At 48.7% G+C, this 22751-nt stretch overlaps 1 protein-coding gene and 1 long non-coding RNA gene across 14 annotated transcripts in view; one reads left to right on the top strand and one right to left on the bottom strand.

Annotated features, from left to right (window-relative positions):
- sox6 (SRY-box transcription factor 6) overlaps nt 1-22751 on the bottom strand; it is an 832058-nt gene that overhangs the window by 545083 nt on the left and 264224 nt on the right. For all 13 annotated transcript variants that reach the window (XM_072466411.1, XM_072466398.1, XM_072466399.1 and 10 more), the window contains one exon: nt 11615-11647. In XM_072466411.1, coding sequence (XP_072322512.1) covers nt 11615-11647 — 33 coding nt within the window. The remainder of the gene's footprint in view (nt 1-11614; nt 11648-22751) is intronic.
- Nucleotides 1-22751, top strand: part of LOC140384581 (uncharacterized) — a 97263-nt gene that overhangs the window by 30627 nt on the left and 43885 nt on the right. The window contains exon 2 of the long non-coding RNA XR_011933092.1: nt 11972-12036. This is a non-coding gene — a long non-coding RNA (uncharacterized lncRNA). The remainder of the gene's footprint in view (nt 1-11971; nt 12037-22751) is intronic.

Raw genomic sequence — 22751 nt, 5'->3', positions numbered from 1 at the left:
AACTCATTATAACTGTCAAGCTATGAAGGAATTGTCAAAGCATTGTCAAACTGTCAAAGAACTGCACAGCTGCCAAAGAACTGTAAAAGCTGTCAAAACTGCCACGCTGTCAAGGAACTGTCAAATCTGTCAAGGAGCTGTTAATGCTTTCAAAGCTGTCAAGACACCGTCAAAGGATACTAGGTGAGTTGGTATGGAAGATCTAAGAGCAAAGCATGGAGACATGGGTTGGCATCAAGTTAGCATGGGGCTACAAAGGGACAAAAGGGTATGGGGGAATTGGGTGTATGAGAGGCCATGGGTGTGGGTAGAGGAGCATGGGTTGGCATAGGGGTATGAGGGGCCATGGTGGTCTGAGTATGAGGTGGCCTAAGTTGGCATGAGTGGGGCATGGGGAGTGTGTGGTGGGGTGAAGGCTGGAGGGATGTTTTTTGCATTATTGTTTTTTTAAAATGTCAACACAGGGCTGGAGCACAGAGGCGGTCCTACTGCCCAACCCATCCTCTCACCCAGCAGCCTTCACATTCATCCCGTCACTGGCGGGTCCAACCTCTCATCCAGCCCGACCCCCTGGAATGAAAGCCCAACCTGCGGGTGGCCATTTTCACCCCCCTCTGTGCATCCGATCCGGGAGCAAAAACCTGGGCCAAAGTATTAATGTGGTCTTTGGCGCTGTTTGTAGGTCATGGCTACATTTCGCCATTTTTATATTGGTTGATGATAAACTCGTTGAATTCATAGAAGCCTTCCCATAGCCTCTTAATCTTTGAATATCAATAAAACACTCCATCAGAATGTAAGAATTAGGGTAAAAACAACAGACCAGCGGTAAATAAGTAAATAGTTGAAATCAATATAGAAGATTGAATTTGATGCAGCACGGTAGTATGGTGGTTAGCACAATTGCTTCACAGCTCCAGGGTCCCAGGTTCGATTCCCGGCTTGGTTCACTGTCTGTGCGGAGTCTGCACGTTTTCCCCGTGTGTGCGTGGGTTTCCTCTGGGTGCTCCGGTTTCCTCCCACAGTCCAAAGATGTACAGGTTAGGTGGATTGGCCATGCTAAATTGCCCTTAGTGTTCAAAATTGCCCGAAGTGTTGGGTGGGGTTACTGGGTTATGGGGATAGGGTGGAGATGTGAGATTGGGTGGGGTGCTCTTTTAAAGAGCTGGTGCAGACTCGATGGGCCGAATGGCCTCCTTCTGCACTGTAAATTCTATGAAATCTATACAACTTATGACTCAGAGCTCACTAGGTAACAAAAGTTAAAGTGTGGAACTTTTCGCTTCTTTCTTAGCATCCATCTGTAGCATAACCTATAGCTTTAGTTTCATCCACCAGCGTGGTGTATCCAACCTCTGTCACGATTGGCTCAGAAGAACAGATATGCTCGAAGAAGGCCATGCATTTTTCCTTCAAATCCACGGTTCTGAACTACAGAGCTATCTGTCAACTGAATTTGAAAGAATGCTTTACCTCTCCCTTCAAAGAACCTCTCGTCTTCCACAGCATTTTTACTGTGAAGTTCAGATTGACACAATGGAGATCAAAAAAGGGTTTGTTACACAAGCAGGTACAGCTGTCTCTCACTGTAGAATTTAGAGACTCATAGAGCCTGTCTTCATCAAACAGGATGATAAACTGATGATCTGTCAGATTCAATAGACTGAGATCTATCACAAAAGGCTTCTAGCGAAATCAATGCTAATGGCTTGCAATTAAAAGTACTGCTACATTAAGGTTGAATAGTTTGATTGCCAGAATCTGGTTTGATTGCTACAACACAATTTTGAATCATAGATAAAATGAATTTGATCCCTGCTAGGGATACAATGGTTGCAGTAACCCAAATTTAAAGTATCTTTCCATATTTTCTAAACATATATTAAAGCTGAAAGGGGCGGCATGATGGCACAGTGGTTAGCACTGCCGCACCACAGCGCCAAGGACCAGAGTTCCATTCCAACCTTGGGTGACTGGCAGTGTGGAGTTTGCATATTCTCCCTGTGTCTGCATGGGTTTCCTCCGGGTGCTCCGGTTTCCTCCCACAGTCCAAAGATGTGCAGGTTAGGTGGAGTGGTTTTGCTAAATTGTCCCTTGGTGTCCAAAGAAGTGCAGGTTGGGTGGGGTTATATGGTTAGGGGATAGGGAGGGGGAGTGGGCCTAGGTGCCTAGTGAGCTCTTTCAGAGGGTCGATGCAGACTCAATCGTCCGAATGGCCTCCTGAACTGTAGGAATTCAATTCTATGTAAAGGCTTATCTTATGAATCAAAAAGCATGATCTCCTTCTCTTTCACAGTAATATGGAAGGATAAAACCTTGGCCCTCAGTAAGATATTTGTCAAGTGGGACAAAACTGATGCTCCACACGAAAAGTTAAACTAATATTTTTGAAGGCGTTTGTTGTACCCCAAGGCAAAATCTCCACATGACCAAATCCGAGGGTGTCCATCATACTTGTAGGAGTCCATAGTCATTTTCAAAACATATTGAAACATCTATTCAAGCATAACTATGCAAAGAATTATATTAGAATTTTCTGATCAAGTCACTGAAACTGGAGAAGCGGATTAGGTTGAACGGGCCCAATTTGATTCACTAACTGCAAACTTTGTCATCATATCCCTTAAACTCTAAACCTGAATACCTGCGATCAGCTGTGATATGAGTTGTGTCAGCAGAGTGCATTATTCCCCCATCTCTCTCCCTGCTTCTCTCTTGCTCTCTCTATCTGGTTCAAGCATGCTTAAATAACTAGTGTAAACAGTCAAAGGCAAATAGCTTGTGAAGGCCAGGCAAATATTTGAAAAGCAAAAGAGATTCTGTTTCTATCTCCAGATCAGCCTCCCCTTTAGCCTTTGCTGTAAAGGTTTTCCAGAACACCATGGCAGATGTGCCTTTCACAGCCTGTGGAATGCACAACCAATCTACAAACAATAGCACCAGGCTAACAAAGGTCGACTTCTGCAATCCACCAGTTAAGAGATAACAAACAGGGGAATGGTCATAAAACAATGCAGCCAATCTGAACTTCACTCAAAGTTGTATGAACAACCTGGAGAGGAGGTCATTTATTAAAAGGCAGGGATACAAACACATCATAAATAGTCAGTTCAATAATCTCCTAATTGGAATCGGAAGGAAATATTTCTAAAGAAATACAGAACATTTTTTAAAAAGAATTTAGAGTACCCAATTATTTTCTCTTCCAATTAAGGGGCAATTTAGTGTGGCCAATCCACCTAACCTGCACAACTTTCGGTCGTGGGGGTGAAACCCACGCAGACACGGGAGAATGTGCAAACTCTACACGGACAGTGATCTGGGGCCGGGATAGAATCCGGGTCCTCAAAGCTGTAGGCAGCAGTGCTAACCACTGTGCCATCATGCCATTCCAGAAGCACAAAACATAATGATGGTTTTGCTGTATCTAATCTACACTATTTAATTTTGCAGCATTATCCTACATGTTAAAAGAACTAAACTTTTAATACTTTATAAGACTCAGTGTATTGCATCAAGAAATTGAGAAAGGGCAGCAAAGTGGCGCAGTGGGTTAGCATTGCTGCCTCACGGCGCCGAGGTCCCAGGTACGATCCCGGCTCTGGGTCACTGTCCATGTGGAGTCTGCACATTCTCCCAGTGTTTGCGTGGGTTTCGCCCCCACAACCCAAAGATGTGCAGGGTAGGTGGATTGGCAACGCCAAATTGCCCCTTAATTGGAAAAATGAATTGGGTACTCTAAATAAAAAATAATAATAATTTGAGGAAGAAAAAAAATCACAACTGCACAGTGGTTAGCACTGCTACTTCACAGCACCAAGGACCCAAGTTCAATTCAGACCTCGGGTGACTGTATAGAGTTTGAAAGTTCTCCCTATGTCTGCGTGGGTTTCCTCCGGGTGCTCAGTTTCCTCCCATCGTCCAAAGATGTGCAGGTTAGGTGGTTTGGCCGTGCTAAATTTCCCCTTCATGTCCAAAGATGTGTAGGTTAGGTTATGGGGTTGTGGAGATGGGGCACGGGAGTGGGCCGAGGTAGGGGCTCTTTCAGATGGTTGTTACAGACTCGATGGGCCGAATAGCCTCCTTTTGCATTTTAGGGATTCTATGATTCTTTTACAGAAAAACACTTAACGTACTGGCTGAGAGTTAATTCCCATGATGCAGTAACTGCTAGTACGTTGCCTGCTGTTATATTCTGCCATTGACAATGCAAAGCTCCCAAACAATCCCTTAAAATGACTCCAGGTCTGCAGAAGTTTAACTGAAACTGGGGTGAAATTAGGAACAGTAGCTCTTGGTATCCTGGGTTGAGAAAGCTGAAAGCTTGCTATTTCCTATTACTGATCAATAGCAGTGTTTCCTGTTTATAAGTGCAGTGGATGGATTTCAAGTGAGGTTAGAATTGGGCATGCATTGTGCCTTCACTGTCAAATAAACCTCAAGTTGGTCACTGCTCAGGTTCACACAAGAACAGAATGGTGGTTAAATCAATGCCCACTGGAGCTGCCGGAGGAGAGGCTTTCTTTGCATACATCCAGGCAAGGAACGTTTGTGCTAAGGAATGGAGCTCTTCCTATTTTAGACACCCACTATCGACACCAAGCACTCCCAGGTCAGTAAATAAATTGGAAATAAATCCATCTGTTCAACCCCATATCGTTCATTTCTCACAACCATCTGGTTGTCAAAATTTTATTTTGCAGATGAAAGAAAATGTTTAGAATTGTTTCTGACACTTGGATTACATTTTGGTAAGATTCAACATGTATCGTGGAGAGATGCACTGGAGTTTACATGGCATATCAGCACTAAATAAATCCTTATTTGCCTCACTTACAGTGGAAAGGTCAGTTGGTACAAGTCAACTGTCATTTATACAATAACATAGTGCCAGGAAAAGTTTGATATGCATTTTCATTACAAGTATCTACGTCATCCAATCTGTCTGCAACCCTAAATCCTCTCACAAAATATATTACCAGTGATGATAACATAAAGATTGATAGCGAAGGGGCAGCACGGTGGCACAGTGGTTAGCATTGCTGCCTCATGGTTTCTCATCAAGTATCCTCTATGTTTTTCCATGCTTCTCTATTCAACTTGTCATTATTTAGTAATTTTTACAGCAAAGGTAATTCCTAAATTGTATTCCAATCCCTTTAGCGGGTAACTCTGTAATATCTGCTGTTCAGTCCTCCTATGATTAGTGACATAGGTGTCTAAGTCTGTCCATCATTTTAGTCAGCGTCTTATTGAATAGCGGAGCAGGCTCAAAGAGTCAGATGGTCTATTCCTGCTCCTAGTCCTTATGTTCTTTAAAAAAAAAATTTAGAGTACCCAATTATTATTTTTTCCAATTAAGGGGCAATTTAGCGTTGCCAATCCACCTAGCCTGCACATCTTTGGGTTGTGGGGGTGAGACCCACGCAGACACGGGGAGAATGTGCAAACTCCACACGGACAGTGACCTGGGGCCGGGATCAAACCTGGGTCCTCGGCAGCGTGAGGTAGCAGTGCTAACCACTGCACCACCGAGCCGCCCGTCCTTATGTGTGAACAGCAGAGGAATGGGCATCACACCCGGCTCCTTAATCAATTGATTTTGCATTTCAGCAAGTAAAAATGCAAGGCATGAGATGCACAGTGTTTTTTTAAAAATGCAAGTAATGCTGATTGGAAAATTGGTGCCGTATAACACCATTGCAATTTGCAACACTGGGTGCTGGGTACAAGAAACAAAAACAGTAAATCGTGGAAACACTCAGCGGGACAGGCAGCATCCGTGGAGAGAAAAACAGTTAGCATTTAGATTGTATGAGCTATGTTCTGACGAAATAACATCAACCTGAAACTGTGGGCGGGATTCACGCCCTCCTGGCATGTTTCCCGCTGGCGGAGGCAACCTACCATTGGCTGGCAGTGGGATTTCCCGTTCTATGCACCCCCTGCTGGCGGAAGACCCGCGGTGAGGGTTCGCCATTGGCGGGAGGGACCAGAGGATCCCGCCGGCAGGAATGACCGGAACATTCCGGCCATTAACTTTATTTTTCTTTCCACAGATGCTTCTTGATCTGCTGAGTAATTCCAGTATTGTCTATTTCCATTTAACATTTCCAGCATCCGCAGTATTTTGCTTTTGTCTGGTAAACAAAATATTGGTTGAATGGAATTTATGATTAGCTGTCTCTTAATACCTAGCTGTCTCAGGTAAATCAGGTAAAACAGTTAGGTGTTAAGGAACAGCCATTAATGTTAACGGCTAGGCAAATGAATAAGCTCAGGCTCATTATAGTAAACTTTTTAAATAGTTTTAAATGCACATGTTTTCTAAATAGCAATCGGCCATTTACTACTGTTTTATACAGTGCTTTAAAAATATGTTACTTTGAGATTGAGATGTCTCCAATCCCTGGAGTTTGATTTGCCACAGAATTCTTAGTATTCTCTATAAGGTTGGTAAAAAAAATTATTATTGGCAACATCAGTTGGGTGAGGTACCAGAGTGTGCCCATAGCACCACACCTTAAACGATTCTGTGCTTTCAAGAGGGAAGAAGAGAAAATAGGAGAGGAAAAAAAAGCGAATACACTTCACTGTATTCTAAACAACAGTTGCCTCTTAAGCCAGATAGAGTCTCGTTATATAATGCAGTGCTGCATGTTAATATTTAGATCATAGAAATGCCATCACCACACAGGAAACAAAAGTTAATAAAGTTATTTAAAGTCCTCAGTCCTCTATCTCTAGTGAAGGACATTAGTGTAGGCACTGTCACATGCGGCAGTTGTTTATTATGTTGGCAATACACAAGTAATTTGGATTTTACAGAGAGCCATTGTGTTTTCAGCAGACATCAGTTTATTCCAGAGCTTGCAGCTGGAGCTTGCAGAGAATAAAGAATTGTAGCAACAGTTATGTATGAGCAGCAGACACAGGAGTCGACTATTATAAAAGCAGGAACTATTTCGGAATCTCAGAACTATACCCAACCAAAGAGCCTTCACTTTCATTGTATCTATTCAAAATGAATAAAGTGAAATTACTATTTAAGGTTTTAAAAAACATATCAATGAATTCTAGATATTCAAAATGATCTATCGCACATCATGTAGTGGCAGCTCTAGTGTATGATCATCTCTTTGTCAAAATTGTTATAATTATTGACTTTTAAGGCCTTTTCTCTTAGATTTGTTAATGTTTTGTCATTTCTCGAATTTTTCGGATAAAAAATCATCACCCCTGCTTCAAGGCACCATAAGCCCTATCTTGCACTTCTCCTCTCAGCATTAATGTGAACCTGATCTATGAATCACTGTGAATGTCACTTGTGCCCAGTTGCTACTGGGTATGCTCAATTGGCACATGACATGTCTACAAGTGGAAGAATGCCCTGTTCTAATCAAACCACAACAAAGTCTTGCAGATTTTGACAGTCACGTTTATTCTAACTGCTGCAAAGCAGAACCGTACAAGCCACATTCTCGGCCTGGTATTAAGTCTTAAGCCAGACTACCAGTTATGGTAGTGGATTTCAGCAGGTGGTTCTAGTGAACCCTATGACGTGTACAGTTGGCTTTTAAAAAAAATCATTTGCAGCCTTTGACGCTATCCCCAGCAAGCATACAGGTAAAATTAACTCAATGGAATCATTGCATGGTTAGAACACAGGCAGGAGGTCATTCACACTGCAGTGTCCATGTCAGTGGGCAAGATCAATTCAGCTGGCACCACTTGCCTGGCCCTTTCCCCTAAACCCGCCTGCAGATATTTTCTCTTCAGGAACTCATCCAATTTGCTACTGAAATCTACAGTGGACATGCCTCGTTCTCAAGGAATTTCATTCCAGATCCTAACCATGCACTGCCTAAAGAAATATTTTCTTATGTCAACCTTTAGATTCTTTGGCCAATCACTTTAAATCTTTGACCCCTCTGCCAATAGAAACAGTTTCTCTCTATCTACACTGTCCAGACCCGCCATGATTTTGAATGCCTCCATCAAATCTCCTCTCAAACTCAGGAGAATCACAGATTCTTCAATATGTCCTCTTAAATGAAGCCCCTCATCCTAATAGAACTATTCTTGTAACACATTCCTGCACCCTATTAAAGCCTTCACATCCTTCCGATAATGTGGTGTCCAGAACTGAATGCAATACTCCAGTTGAGACCAAATGAGTGATTTATAAATGTTCATTGCTTTTACACTCAATGGGCCGATCACCCTGCCACGTGTTTTTCGGCAGGGGAGGTGGCATGTTGCATTGACAGCACCCCTCGCTGCCGGGAAACCCAGGTGGGACCGGAATTTCCCGCCGGCTTGAACAGCCGGTAAATCCCACCCAATGCCTTCATTTATGGAGCACCGGATCCTGTATGTCTTAAAAAAAAAATTTAGAGTACCCAATTCACTTTTTCCAATTAAGGGGCAATTTAGCGTGGCCAATCCACCTAGCCTGCACATCTTTGGGTTGTGGGGGCGAAACCCACGCAAACACAGGGAGAATGTGCAAACTCCACACGGACAGTGACCCAGAGCCGGGATCGAACCTGGCAGCATGATTCCATGATGCAGCAGTCCTAACCAGTGTGCCACCGTGCTGCCAACTCCCACCATTTAAGTTAAACTGACTGGCTTATTGTTATTGAGTTTATTCTGATACCTTTTTTGAACAAGTATGTAACTAACATTTGCAATTCTCCAGACCTATGGCATGGTCCTCATATCATAGATTATCATAGAATTTACAGTGCAGAAGGAGGCCATTCGACCCATCGAGTCTGCACCGGCTCTTGGAAAGAGCACCCTACCCAAGGTCAACACCTCCGCCCTATCCCCATAACCCAGAAACCCCACCCAACACTAAGGGCAATTTTGGACACTAAGGGCAATTTATCATGGCCAATCCACCTAACCCGCACATCTTTGGACTGTGGGAGGAAACCGGAGCACCCGGAGGAAACCCACGCACACACGGGGAGGATGTGCAGACTCCGCACAGACAGTGACCCAAGCCGGAATCGAACCTGGGACCCTGGAGCTGTGAAGCAATTGTGCTATCCACAAGGCTACCGTGCTGCCCTAACAGCAGTATCTAAGCAGTACCTCTGCATTTTCCTCCTGCACTTCCCTAAGATTCCTTGAGTACAACCTGTCAAATTCTGGTGACTTAGTTCAAGACCAACCAGTCGTTATAATACCTCATCTTAATTAATATTTAGCCCATCGAGTATCTCAGTGACCTCCTCCTTTGCAATGGTAAAAACAGATAAAGCACTCATTTAAACCTCACTCATGCCCTCCGCCTCGATGACATGGATGCCCTTTTGGTTCCAAATTGGCCCACCCTGTTCTCACCAGCCGTTTATATTTATATGTCTATATCAGACTTTGAGAATCATTTTGTGTTAGTTGCCAATATCTTCTCATACTCTCTGGCACTTTTATTTCCTTCTTTACTGCCTCTCTGAACGTTCTACAGTCAGCCTGGTTCTCACTGTTATTATCAACCTGACATGCCAGTTACCATGTAACCCATTATGTCATGGTAACATGTTGAAGCCGAGACTGTTAATTGGCATGCCCATTGGTGGCGGGGAAGACGTGTTCATGCCATTTCTCCCACCCCACAATATGTTGCTTATTGAATCTGATGGTTCTTTTGATTGCGCTAATAAGCATCATGAACAAGTTGTCGCATACCCAATACAAGGAAAATGGATTCACTCTGTCCATCACAGTCCATGGATCTACAGCAAAGGATGTCACCTAACTGGTTTTTAGCATGTACAATTTTATCTAAAATGAAAACCAGTTGCCAAAGGTCTTTTAAAGTTCATGGGCGTGATTCTCCACTCCCGCGACTAAGTGCCCACGTTGTTGTGAACGCCGTTGAGTTTCACGACGGCGCGAAACGGCCCCGATCGCAATCGATTCAAGGCCCGAAAATGGGCTAGGAGCGGGACCGCGAGAAACTCGGGGGGGGCGTGTCGCGAAGGCCGCACGCCGGGCACTGGCGCCGCGTAAAAGCGGCGGCGTGTAAATGACGCGGCCGACGCAGCATAACCCGCGCATGCGTGGTTGCCGTCCTCTCTGAGGCCGCCACACAAGATGATGTCGGATGGATCTTGCGGGGCGCGGAGGAAAGGAGGTCCTCCTTCAGAGAGGCCGGCCCGCCGATGGGTGGGCACCGATCGCAGGCCAGACCCCATTTGAGGCCCCCCACCGGTGCAGGAACCCCCTTCCCCCCCACAGACCATTCCCCCAGCATTCCCGCGCTGTTCCCGCCGGCAGCGACCAGGTGTGGACGCCGCCGGTGGGAACCCGTCACATTGGGCAGGCCGCTCGGCCCATCCGGGCCGGGGAATAGCGGGGATAGCGGAGAATCGCCATTTTGGGTGTCTCGGGCGATTCTCTAGCCTGCGCCGCGCAGAACTCGATAGTGCCGATCTCGCCGCTTGGGTGAATCGCGGGAGAGCGTCGGACCGGCGTCGCTTGAAAAAATGGCACCCCAAGCGATTCTCCGAAATGGCGCAGCATCGGAGAATCGCGTCCGATATATTTCCCCTTGTTTCTGATGATTTCAATTGATTTTCGTCCGCAGACTGGCAAATAATACACCACTCTCACCCCACTCCAAACCAGAGTTGCCACCTCTGGTTGGTCGAATATCTGAAAATTTGATTAAATGATTTTCAATCACTTGACACTCCATCTTGTGTCACTTGCTCATGTTGAAATGCCCAACTGCACCACTGGAACTAACAAACTTTATTTTGTTTGGCAAAGGAAACAGGAGTAAAGTGGGAACCTGAATGCACGGTTTATATCATCTTCCAGCTTGGTTAGACAGGAGGCTAGCTCTGTCCCAATTCACAGGCATGGGTTATTTCCTCATCATTTTTTAAACCCATTCCCTTCCTCCTGAATCATTCTATGTATGACTGAGGCCAAAATTAAACGATCAATTTTGGCAAAGTCTGTTTACATCCTTCACTTTATTTCTATTAAAACTTTTCTCTGCTTGGATCATCATGCAAGAAGGGGTATCAATTATCATTATCACACTGACAAAGAATGGAAACCCTATTTTATATCAGTTCGTTCCTTTGATAATCTGCGAGTCTACCTGGTAAAGCTGAGATATTTGTTTCCCGACAAGCCAGCACCTTTAATTTTGTTTTAAATCACAGAAGACAAAGTATTGTTGTAAGAGGCAGTGACCTTTGGTGTCCTTGGAGTCTATCGTGACCTTTCATCTCGGTTATCCCCAGAGGTCTGCTCTAACAGCTCTAAAACTCCATCCTGCTAGGCTGAATTCCAATTCCTCATAAAGCCCTTTCCTCTCAAAACAAAACCAATTTCTGCACCTAGGTGGGGGAGAAACACAAGTGCATTGTTCTGTGCAGATGGGAAGTGGGAGTTACCACAGCAACTGGCCTAATCCCCTCTTTTTGCCACCTTTTAGCCAGCCAATCAAGTACGCCACCTTTTAAATTATGTGCTTGAATACCGGTGGCCTATCTGGATGCTTTAATTAGCTGTGATTTTTTTTTTGTGTGTGCAACACATACAACGTGATGGACTAATCGAAATTTGCAAAATAATGACGTACCTCCACAAAATATTCCTCCTCCCGAGGCCCAGTCTAAGGAGAGAAAAAAACAATAATGAGACCATTATTAAGAGAGGGCATTAAAATGCTGGTCTACCATTAAACACAGAACTTAATTGTTCTGGCCTTGTCCACACAATCAACAACCTATTGTTTAACAGTTGAAAAAATAAACGATTAGAGAATGGGTACCATAATGATCAGTCTGTGCTGCCATACACGCACCATCCAGAACTGTCAACAGGGGCTATTACAGAATTTCTCGACAGTCACTTTTTTGTCAGAAAAGGTAATTTAAACAGCAATGTCTGGGAGCTGCTAAAACAAGCCTTTGTTTGTTGTTTTATAATTGTTCAGAAACAGCTAATCGAGAAGAGGAAAGAAGAAAAACAGGAGAAAGGGGTCTGAGAGCGAGGGAGGGGGTAAGATGTTTTTACTTTGTGGTGTTTTCAATGGGATGTGCCGCATATTCCCACCATTGATGACACTCTTTAATGTAGAGAATTAGGGTAACAGAGAACTGACAGCATCTGAGTTCCAGATTTTCATGGGTTTTGTGATCTGTCATCTCTTCACACAACTAAATACATAGGATAGATTCCCCCTCTTTTAGCAACAGGAATTGAAATTTCCATCAGGTCTTGATTGAAGGGAGCAGAAAATATGTTAAATAGGAAAGAGCAGAGTACAGATGTCATCCATCTCTGTTCAGGGACCATTCCCCAGGATCACTAATTACCATACAAAATACCCAGAAAGAGGCAGAAATAAAGGGGTCGAGTGCAAGAGTGAGAGGAGGGCTAAAGAGACAGACAGTATTAAATGGACCTCCCCTGCTGTCATGAGTCCACAACATGCTCCATTTATCTTCATCTAGTCAAGCAAAATTAATTAAGAATCTGACTGTTACATACTTTCCCTTTTTATTACATCAAATAATGTCAGATATCTTGGGGGGAAATGAGAGAAGTAGAAAATCTCTTGCTGCCGAGATTTATTCAGCATCCACCTGAAAAGCGGATAACCTGTCTTAATTATTTTTTACACCACATCTGAAGATATGACAGCGATGACAAGGTTTGAAATTTCCCGTATTAGTCAAAAGTGTATCCTCATATTAATTACCATTCTCCTCTAAATTTAGTTGCAAATATTAAGTGGTGGATATTGAGCTTTTTCAATTTGACAATCACTCAAATGCTTACCAGGAACACAATGCTCAGTTTTTAAAAAGAGCAACTGCACCACCCACCCCCGACACCCTTTATCCTTCCTCTTCTGAAGGTCAATAGTGAGATATAATTCCACGGGCCTTGTGGGCCACGGGTATACCCTTCATATGGTAATTCTTTATAATGCATGCCAACAAATGAGTGGAGGTGTGTTCTTTTTTTAAAATAAATTTAGAGTACCCAATTATGTTTTTCCAATTAAGGGGCAATTTAGCATGGCCAATCCACCTACCCTGCACATCTTTGGGTTGTGGGGCTGAGACCCACGCAGACACAGGGAGAATGTGCAAACTTCACACAGACAGTGACCCGGGGCCAGGATCAAACCCGGGTCCTCAGCGCTGTGAGGCAGCAGTACTAACCACTGCACCATTGTGCCGTCCCGAGTGGAGGTCTGTTCTACTTGGGAAGCATTGCAGTCAAACTCAAAGGTAAAAGTGAATTACTGCGGATGCAGGAATCTGAAACAAAAACCAGAAAATGCTGGACAATCTCAGCAGGTCTGCCAGCATTTGTGGAGATAGAACGGAGTTAAAGTTTTCAATCTGGATGACTCCTTGTCAGCTCATTCTCAGTCAGACTCAATTCTGTTCATGAACAGCATTTGCTTGCATTTCCAGTATCGGTCAATGGCTCAAAGTGGGAATGTTAGCCAACATTTGGCTTTTTAATTTCTGTCATCTAGTGACACAGAAAGTATTATTGCACCCCCCACTGTTCCCCCACCGAGGCTGACGTACTTACATCTTGCTACTGTGAAATTCAAATCCAGAGTTAACAGAAAACGTGTGCGTGTATACAAACATCGATTGGTACATTCACTTCTGTTAAAGGATGTCCCACACATTTCCCAAATTCACTCAGTGTATTTGGTAAATACGGTGTGATTAAAGGGGCAAATGTTCCTGTCAGAGTTTATTAATCCTAGTTTCCCGACTCCACTGTGAATGTGCATTTGGAAAATATATAAAAGCTTAAAAGAGACAATTCCTATTTGATCTCCACTTGATGTTGCTGCACAGATCAAAATTGCACAACTTGCCTTGTTGGCGGAATGTTTGTTTAAAGTTGCTTCCGCTTTCTTGAATAGGCAGAAGAGAATTTCAAGACATGTAACTGAAACAGGCTAACAAAAGAGAGACTGTCCCTTTACTGTAATTACATTGCCTTGTCAGATGCTTCTCCCTCAATGCACAATTGCATGCATTTTTTTTTGAAAGCATTTCCTTATTTGTAACACCTCCTCCATTAAATAAACACAAAGGTCCAGAAATCCTGAAATTCCAACAAGGATTAAGGATGAGAAGGTTGCAAGCCAGAATTTGAGATTGAACATAGTTCGCTGGGATTCTAGGAATGGGGGGGGGGGGGGGGCGCAAACATTTTACAGGCAATAGCCAAAATCTTCTGTCCTCGTTCACGGTTGGGATTTCCGGTAACACTGAAGGCGAATGGAGTTTTGGCTGGAATGTCAAATTTTCCATTCTCATTCGCAATGGGTCCCATCGCAGATGAGAATCCCACCCAATAATTGTAGTCACTGATGCAATGGGGAAAATACAATTTGCACACAGGAAGGTCTCATGAACAGCAATTAAATAATGATCAGATAATCTGTTTTAGTGATGTTAGTTAAGGGTTAAATATTGACGAGCGTAAACTCCCTGCTCTTTGTTGAAATAGAATTGTGGGATTTTCCATGTCCACTTAAGAAAATGGAGCCCTAAGTTTAATGGCTTATTCAAAAGATGGACAGAGGTATTAAACTGAGGGCCCCCGAAGAAATGTTCAGGAATTACCCAAGATCTATTTGTTCCATTCATGGAATGTAGGCATCGCTGGCTAGGGCAGCATTTATTGCCCATCCCTAGTTGCCCTTGAGAAAGTGGTGGCGAGCTGCCTCCTTGAACCCCTACAGTCCATGTGGTGTGCTGTTGGGAAGGGAGCCCTGTGTAATCTTTGATAAACATTAAACCTCATTTCAGGTCCTGGCCTGTTGCACAATCTCAGCGATACCTGTCCTCAGACAGTGACTGCCATTCACAATAAGGGGAACGATTCTCCGGAAAGATTTCTCACTGTGGTAGCGAGGAGGAAATGCTGCCAGCTTCCCAATGCTCGGCCAGGCGATGCTGGGGACACTATTCAACATTAATCGGTCCACTTAATGTGGGTGGCACAGCAGTTAGGGGCAATTAGCATGGCCAATCCACCTACCCTGCACATCTTTGGGTTGTGGGGGTGAGCCACACTGAAACACGGGGAGAATGTGCAAACTCCACATGGACAGTGACCCGGGGCCTAGATCGCCGAGGGCCCAGGCTGGGACATAAGAATCCTCATGGACTTCGAGGAACGGGCCCTCGAGGGGTGGCTGAGGGCAGTGCGGTTGCCAATGGGGGTGTTGGCGCACGGCGCAGAAGTAAGGATTCACCGGGCCCCACCCAGAGGACCTGTCACACATGAATTGTTATTTCCATACACACTGGCCCAACCCTCCAACTGACCACATGTCCATTTTCCCACAGGTCCTCCAGCCCATCCGGGTTGGCCTCCTCCCCTGCCTCCCATTGACAATTCCCCATTAGCAATGGCCTTCAGCCGCACAGCCGGAGTCCTCAGGGGGTTATGATGGGTGGTCAGTGAGGCAGACAGGCAGGGACAAGGGTTGCCCCCGAACGGGTACACTCAATCCAGCGGTTGGCATGGTGAAGCCACGTACGGTTGCCCCCCCTCCCCCCAGTGGCTCCCTCCCCCTCACATGATGGCCCACCCCTGCCATTGGTGACCCCACAGCCAAGGGTTCCCCACACCCCGCCGAGCACTGAGGTGGCATGCCCAGCGCCCTTGCACTCTTTGCCTGTGTGCAAAGATGGCTACTCACGTCCTCGGCTCCCCGCACAAGGCCTTCCGCCAGGTTCACGTTTTTGAAAAGGACTACTAATGGGTGCCTGCATGACCACTTGCTGGGGAGGCCGCTGAATCATGGGGGGCAGTTGGATATTGGGTCGCTCCCATTAATTGTATGGAAATAGGGCTTCAATGGTGATAATTGGCGTCTCGCCACACGATGGTGGGATCCTGATTTCGCCTACGGGAGCGGGCCGGATGCATCGCAAACTGTTTGGCGCCTCATTTTCGGCCTCGCCCGCTACTCACGGGCCTCGTTTTGCACGAGCGAGAGCGCGAGAAGGCTGGAGAATCGTGCCCATGCACTGACACTTTTTAAAAATTCTTTTATCAGAGTTACAAAGCCAGAGCGCAGAGTATGGACAGGGGCAAACCCCTAATCCAGCTCCTTACCTGCTCCAAAAAACAATCCAGATTGAATCCAATTCATGGTCCCCACAAGAGAGACATACCAGATCCAAGCATTACACCTGACCTCACGCTCATCTTAGCCAAAAAGTCGAGAAGCGACAATCTGAAACTCTCGATTGAGTTGCGGTCTCAGAACACACTCCCGCCCACTTTTATTCATCGTGCAGGGGAGAAAGCAACAAAAATAAAGTGAAATAACCAATCTATAAGCACAGTTTAAGTAGCTGGAACCCCAGAGCCTTTTGCGTGCTAAATTACAAACCAAACAAGCGGATGCAACAAGAAAAAAACAATTAAGTGAAATCTTGGTTTAATCTCGATGTGATCACCCAGTCTTTCCCACTCCAATCATACCGCCTTGTGTGTGAGATCTTTCTGTCGGCGTTTCCCATTTAATTAAAGCAGACATTGACAGAAGGACATGGATTAGGCCTGTAATGATGCATTTACTTAGATTAAACGGAGTCTCCTTTTGGGGTAATAGCTCAAACAAAGAACAAAAGGAAATTGTTATGAAACAGCCTTTTATCCCAGGCAAAGGTCACATTGTAAGGTTTTTAATTTTGTCAGCCGCTGTTAATCTGGTCTACACTGATGGAACACGAGAAGCGCATTTCAAAGCCAGTTATCATAATACAGCCATTAAACCTGCAAATTAAAATGTCTGATTTTACACAGGTTGCTTAGATTCAAAACCTCTAATTAGCATGTGGTGCGGGTTTTTTTTGTGAGGAGAGAGGGGCTGAGGGAAATGCTAATGACTTGCTGCCAGGTGACCATTAGGCTGTGTGTGTTAAAAAGGAAACTCTGAACCAAGCTGCACACTTTAAAATATACCATTTACTCCCCCCGTTGATTTCTGCCCTTTTATTCTCCCACCCCTAATCACAGTAAAAACCACCATTTAAGTCCCCGAAACAAAGATACAGATGGCAGAGGTGAAGAGGCATCAGCCAGAATCCCAAAATGGGCTGAAGGGTCATGTTCATATGGGAGGAGGGCAGGTCAAGACAAGTGGGAGGGGGGTGGTGGACAGGTCAAGACAAGGGTGGGGGGGGATGACAGGTCAAGACAAAGTGGGTTCGCAGGTCAAGACAAGGGGGTTCACAGGTCAAGACAAGGGTGGTGGCAGGTCAAAACAAGGGAAGTGGCAGGTCAAGACAAGGGGGGACAGGTCAAGACGAGGGTGGTTCGCAGGTCAAGACAAAGGGGGGTGGCAGGTCAAGACAAGGCGGGTGGGCAGGATAAGGCAAAGCAAGGGTGGGCAGGTCAAGGCAAGGCGGGTGGGCAGGTCAAGGCAAGGCGGGGGTGGGCAGGTCAAGGCAAGGCGGGGGTGGGCAGGTCAAGGCAAGGCGGGGGTGGGCAGGTCAAGGCAAGGCGGGGGTGGGCAGGTCAAGGCAAGGCGAGGGTGGGCAGGTCAAGGCAAGGCGGGGGTGGGCAGGTCAAGGCAAGGCGAGGGTGGGCAGGTCAAGGCAAGGCGGGTGGGCAGGTCAAGGCAAGTGGGCAGGTCAAGGCAAGGCGGGGGTGGGCAGGTCAAGGCAAGGCGAGGGTGGGCAGGTCAAGGCAAGGCGGGGGTGGGCAGGTCAAGGCAAGGCGGGGGTGGGCAGGTCAAGGCAAGGCGGGGGTGGGCAGGTCAAGGCAAGGCGGGGGTGGGCAGGTCAAGGCAAGGCGGGGGTGGGCAGGTTAAGGCAAAGCGGGGTGGGCAGGTCAAGGCAAGGCGGGGGTGGGCAGATTAAGGGAAGGCGGGGGTCGGCAGGTTAAGGGAAGGCGGGGGTCGGCAGGTCAAGGCAAGAGGGTGGGCAGGTCAAGGCAAGGCAAGGCGAGGGTGGGCAGCTCAAGGCAAGGCGATGGTGGGCAGGTCAAGGCAAGGCGGGTGGGCAGGTCAAGGCAAAGCGAGGGTGGGCAGGTCAAGGCAAGGCGGGTGGGCAGGTCAAGGCAAAGCGAGGGTGGGCAGGTCAAGGCAAGGCGGGGTGGGCAGGTTAAGGGAAAGCGAGGGTGGGCAGGTCAAGGCAAGGCGGGGGTGGGCAAGTTAAGGCAAAGCGAGGGTGGGCAGGTCAAGGCAAGGCGGGGGTGGGCAGGTTAAGGCAAGGCGGGGTGGGCAGATTAAGGGAAGGCGGGGGAAGGCAGGTTAAGGGAAGGCGGGGGTCGGCAGGTCAAGGCAAGAGGGAGGGCAGGTCAAGGCAGGGTGAGGGTGGGCAGCTCAAGGCAAGGCGATGGTGGGCAGGTCAAGGCAAAGCGAGGTGGGCAGGTCAAGGCAAGGCGGGTGGGCAGGTCAAGGCAAAGCGAGGGTGGGCAGGTCAAGGCAAGGCGGGTGGGCAGGTCAAGGCAAAGCGAGGGTGGGCAGGTCAAGGCAAGGCGGGGTGGGCAGGTTAAGGGAAAGCGAGGGTGGGCAGGTCAAGGCAAGGCGGGGGTGGGCAAGTTAAGGCAAAGCGAGGGTGGGCAGGTCAAGGCAAGGCGGGGGTGGGCAGGTTAAGGCAAGGCGGGGTGGGCAGATTAAGGGAAGGCGGGGGAAGGCAGGTTAAGGGAAGGCGGGGGTCGGCAGGTCAAGGCAAGAGGGAGGGCAGGTCAAGGCAGGGTGAGGGTGGGCAGCTCAAGGCAAGGCGATGGTGGGCAGGTCAAGGCAAAGCGAGGTGGGCAGGTCAAGGCAAGGCGGGTGGGCAGGTCAAGGCAAAGCGAGGGTGGGCAGGTCAAGGCAAGGCGGGGGTGGGCAGGTTAAGGGAAAGCGAGGGTGGGCAGGTCAAGGCAAGGCGCGGGTGGGCAGGTCAAGGCAAGGCGGGGGTGGGCAGGTTAAGGCAAGGCGGGGTGAGCAGGTCAAGGCAAAGCGAGGGTGGGTAGGTCAAGGCAAGGCGGGGTGGGTAGGTCAAGGCAAGGCGGGGTGGGCAGGTCAAGGCAAAGCGAGGGTGGGCAGGTCAAGGCAAGGCGGGGTGGGCAGGTCAAGGCAAAGCGAGGGTGGGCAGGTCAAGGCAAGGCGGGGTGGGCAGGTCAAGGCAAAGCGAGGGTGGGCAGGTCAAGGCAAGGCGGGATGGGCAGGTCAAGGCAAAGCGAGGGTGGGCAGGTCAAGGCAAGGCGGGATGGGCAGGTCAAGGCAAGGCGGGTGGGCAGGTCGAGGCAAGGCGGGGTGGGCAGGTCAAGGCAAGGCGGGGTGGGCAGGTCAAGGCAAAGCGAGGGTGGGCAGGTCAAGGCAAGGCGGGATGGGCAGGTCAAGGCAAGGCGGGGGTGGGCAGGTCAAGGCAAGGCGGGGGTGGGCAGGTCGAGGCAAGGCGAGGGTGGGCAGGTCGAGGCAAGGCGAGGGTGGGCAGGTCAAGGCAAGGCGATGGTGGGCAGGTGAAGGCAAAGCGGGGTGGGCAGGTCAAGGCAAGGCGGGGTGGGCAGGTCAAGGCAAGAGGGTGGGCAGGTCAAGGCAAGGCGGGGGTGGGCAGGTCAAGGCAAGGCGGGGGTGGGCAGGTCGAGGCAAGGCGAGGGTGGGCAGGTCGAGGCAAGGCGAGGGTGGGCAGGTCAAGGCAAGGCGATGGTGGGCAGGTGAAGGCAAAGCGGGGTGGGCAGGTCAAGGCAAGGCGGGGTGGGCAGGTCAAGGCAAGAGGGTGGGCAGGTCAAGGCAAGGCGGGGGTGGGCAGGTCAAGGCAAAGCGAGGGTGGGCAGGTCAAGGCAAGGCGGGGGTGGGCAGGTCAAGGGAAGGCGGGGGTGAGCAGGTCAAGGCAAGGCGAGGGTGGGCAGGTCAAGGCAAGGTGGGGGTGGGCAGGTCAAGGCAAGGCGGGGGTGGGCAGGTCAAGGCAAGGCGGGGTGGGCAGGTCAAGGCAAGGCGGGGGTGGGCAGGTCAAGGCAAGGGGGGGTGGACAGGTTAAGGCAAGGGGTGTGGGCAGGTCAAGGCGAGGGTGGGCAGGTCAAGGCAAGGCGGGTGGGCAGGTCAAGGCAAGGTGAGGGTGGCCAGGTCAAGGCAAGGGGGGTAGGAAGGTTAAGGCAAAGCGAGGGTGGGCAGGTCAAGTCAAGGCGGGGGTGGGCAGGTCAAGGCAAGGCGGTTGTGGGCAGGTCAAGGCGAGGGTGGGCAGGTCAAGGCAAGGCGAGGGTGGGCAGGTCAAGGCAAGGCGGAGGTGGGCAGGTCATGGCAAGGCGAGGGTGGGCAGATCAAGGCAAGGCGAGGGTGGGCAGGTCAAGGGAAGGCGAGGGTGGGCACTACAAGGCAAGGCGGGAGTGGGCAGGTCAAGTCAAGGCGGGGGTGGGCAGGTCAAGGCAAGGCGTTGGTGGGCAGGTCGAGGCAAGGCGGGGGTCGGCAGGTCAAGGCAAGGCAGGGGTGGGCAGGTCGAGGTAAGGCGGGGGTGGGCATGTCAAGGCAAGGCGGGAGTGGGCAGGTCAAGGCAAGGCGGGGTGGGCAGGTCAAGGCAAGGCGGGGGGGGCTGGTCAAGGCAAGGCGGGAGTGGGCAGGTCGAGGCAAGGCAGGGTGGGCAGGTCAAGGCAAGGCGGGGGTGGGCAGGTCAAGGCAAGGCGGGGTGGGCAGGTCAAGGCAAGGCGGGAGTGGGCAGGTCAAGGCAAGGCGGGGGTGGGCAGGTCAAGGCAAGGCGGGAGTGGGCAGGTCGAGGCAAGGCGGGGTGGGCAGGTCAAGGCAAGGCGGGGTGGGCAGGTCAAGGCAAGGCGGGAGTGGGCAGGTCAAGGCAAGGCGGGGGTGGGCAGGTCAAGGCAAGGCGGGGTGGGCAGGTCAAGGCAAGGCGGGGGTGGGCAGGTCAAGGCAAGGCGGGGGTGGGCAGGTCGAGGCAAGGCGGGGTGGGCAGGTCGAGGTAAGGTGGGGTGGGCAGGTCGAGGTAAGGTGGGGGTGGGAGGTCAAGGCAAGGCGGGGGTGGGCAGGTCAAGGCAAGGCGGGGTGGGCAGGTCAAGGCAAGGGGGGTGGGCAGGTCAATGCAAGGGGGGTGGGCAGGTCAAGGCAAGGCGAGGGTGGGCAGGTCAAGGCAAGGCATGGTGGGCAGTTCAAGGCAAGGCGGGGGTGGGCAGGTCAAGGCAAGGGGGGTGGGCAGGTCAAGGCAAGGCGGGGGTGGGCAGGTCAAGGCAAGGTGGGAGTGGGCAGGTCAAGATAAGGCGGGGGTGGGCAAGACAAGTGCAAAAATGGGTGTATTAAAGGCAGGATGGACCGGCAGTGAGCTGATTGGGAAGGAGCATATTCACGGGGAGAAAAGAGGTAACCCAGGGAGAGTCTGGATGGAGGGCACGCTGCTGGGGGGTTAATTTATTTTTCTATAAGCCCAAGCACTCCAGTGTGAATGCTCCGACTGCTGAATTGCGTGGTGGTAGCTAACTGCTGCCTTTCGTTTCCAAAGTACTTGTGGCTAAGAAACTGCACGCGTCTACAATGCAATACGAGTAGCGCAGATCCCTGGTGAGTTGATAAGTGCACCCCTCAAGAGTTATATGGAGCAGGGTAGTTTCCTGGTCTGCATCAATCAGTCAAACCGGGTAAGTGGATGGGCGCTACAATTGGGTTTGACAGCCCCATCTCCTGCAGACAGCAAAAAAGTCAACCCACGCTTCCCACTGCCTGCCAAGTGTGGACCGGAGCTGACAACAGGCTCATCTGTGAATACTCTCGTGGTTGAATAGCCTACTGGTCAATCTCTGGCCTTCAGGAAAAAGTAACCAGCTATGAAAAACATTTGTAGCCGATCAGCGCCCATAAGATGTCAGTACTTCCATGAGAGTAATTAAGAGTTTGGAAATGATGGGGATGTGTGTAAAAAGTGTCTGGATTTTTTAATTCTATACTGGCAATTCCCAATGCTGTTGCAGGCGGTTTTAAAAAAAAGTGGTAAACTATTTTACAAGCGCAGAAGTGTTATACCATGTAATGCACAACGCATACAACTCTTTTAAACTGCAACAGAGGTATTTTAAGATTACAGAGTCTAATTATTGTGAAGCAAACGGAGACACATGTTATTTAGGTTTTAATTGGTGTTTGTCCAGGCAACTTTGCAGATTGTACTGTGCTCGTCAATTTCAAGTTACATGTGAGAGGAGCACATTAGAAGCATCGAGCTCTTCAAGGTTATTTTCCGTCGGCAGCAATGTGATGATGCTCGAGAGTGTGACGTCTGGAGTGCGAGGTTTGCATCCCCTGTTGCCATTTTCAACATATTCCGAAGCATGTGCCCTATGGTGTTGCTCGCATCAAGACAGATGAGGTGCTGTTTATGTGCCATGCATACATGTAATATTGTGATGAAGTGGAGGCTTTGATGCCTCGTGGCCACAGTCCGATTTTTAGTCAGTGAACGCAAGCTCAGATCAGTAAAAAGTTGCTTGGTTGGGATATTTGCTAATTGTAAAGTCCCCGTTAATATTGGACCCGGTTCAGGAGTATCCAAGTTCAGTGCTGTGTTTTTTTTTCTAAAACCCCATTTATAGATTGACTGTTTTGCATATGTACCAGTATGGCATTCTGCTGTACTGGTTTTTAATGCATTTCTGATGGATCTCCTGTGCTATGATAAATTGGATGGCATTCTGTTTAGAACGACAGTAATACGAGACCATGTCACACACAATGTATTCTCTATTTTAAAGTTTTCTTCCTTTAAGAGTTGCACACATACTCAGTTATT

This window comes from Scyliorhinus torazame, chromosome 10 (assembly GCF_047496885.1).
Source record: "Scyliorhinus torazame isolate Kashiwa2021f chromosome 10, sScyTor2.1, whole genome shotgun sequence".
In the NCBI taxonomy this organism is placed as follows: Eukaryota; Metazoa; Chordata; class Chondrichthyes; order Carcharhiniformes; family Scyliorhinidae; genus Scyliorhinus; species Scyliorhinus torazame.
This window is presented reverse-complemented; position numbering and strand designations above follow the sequence as displayed.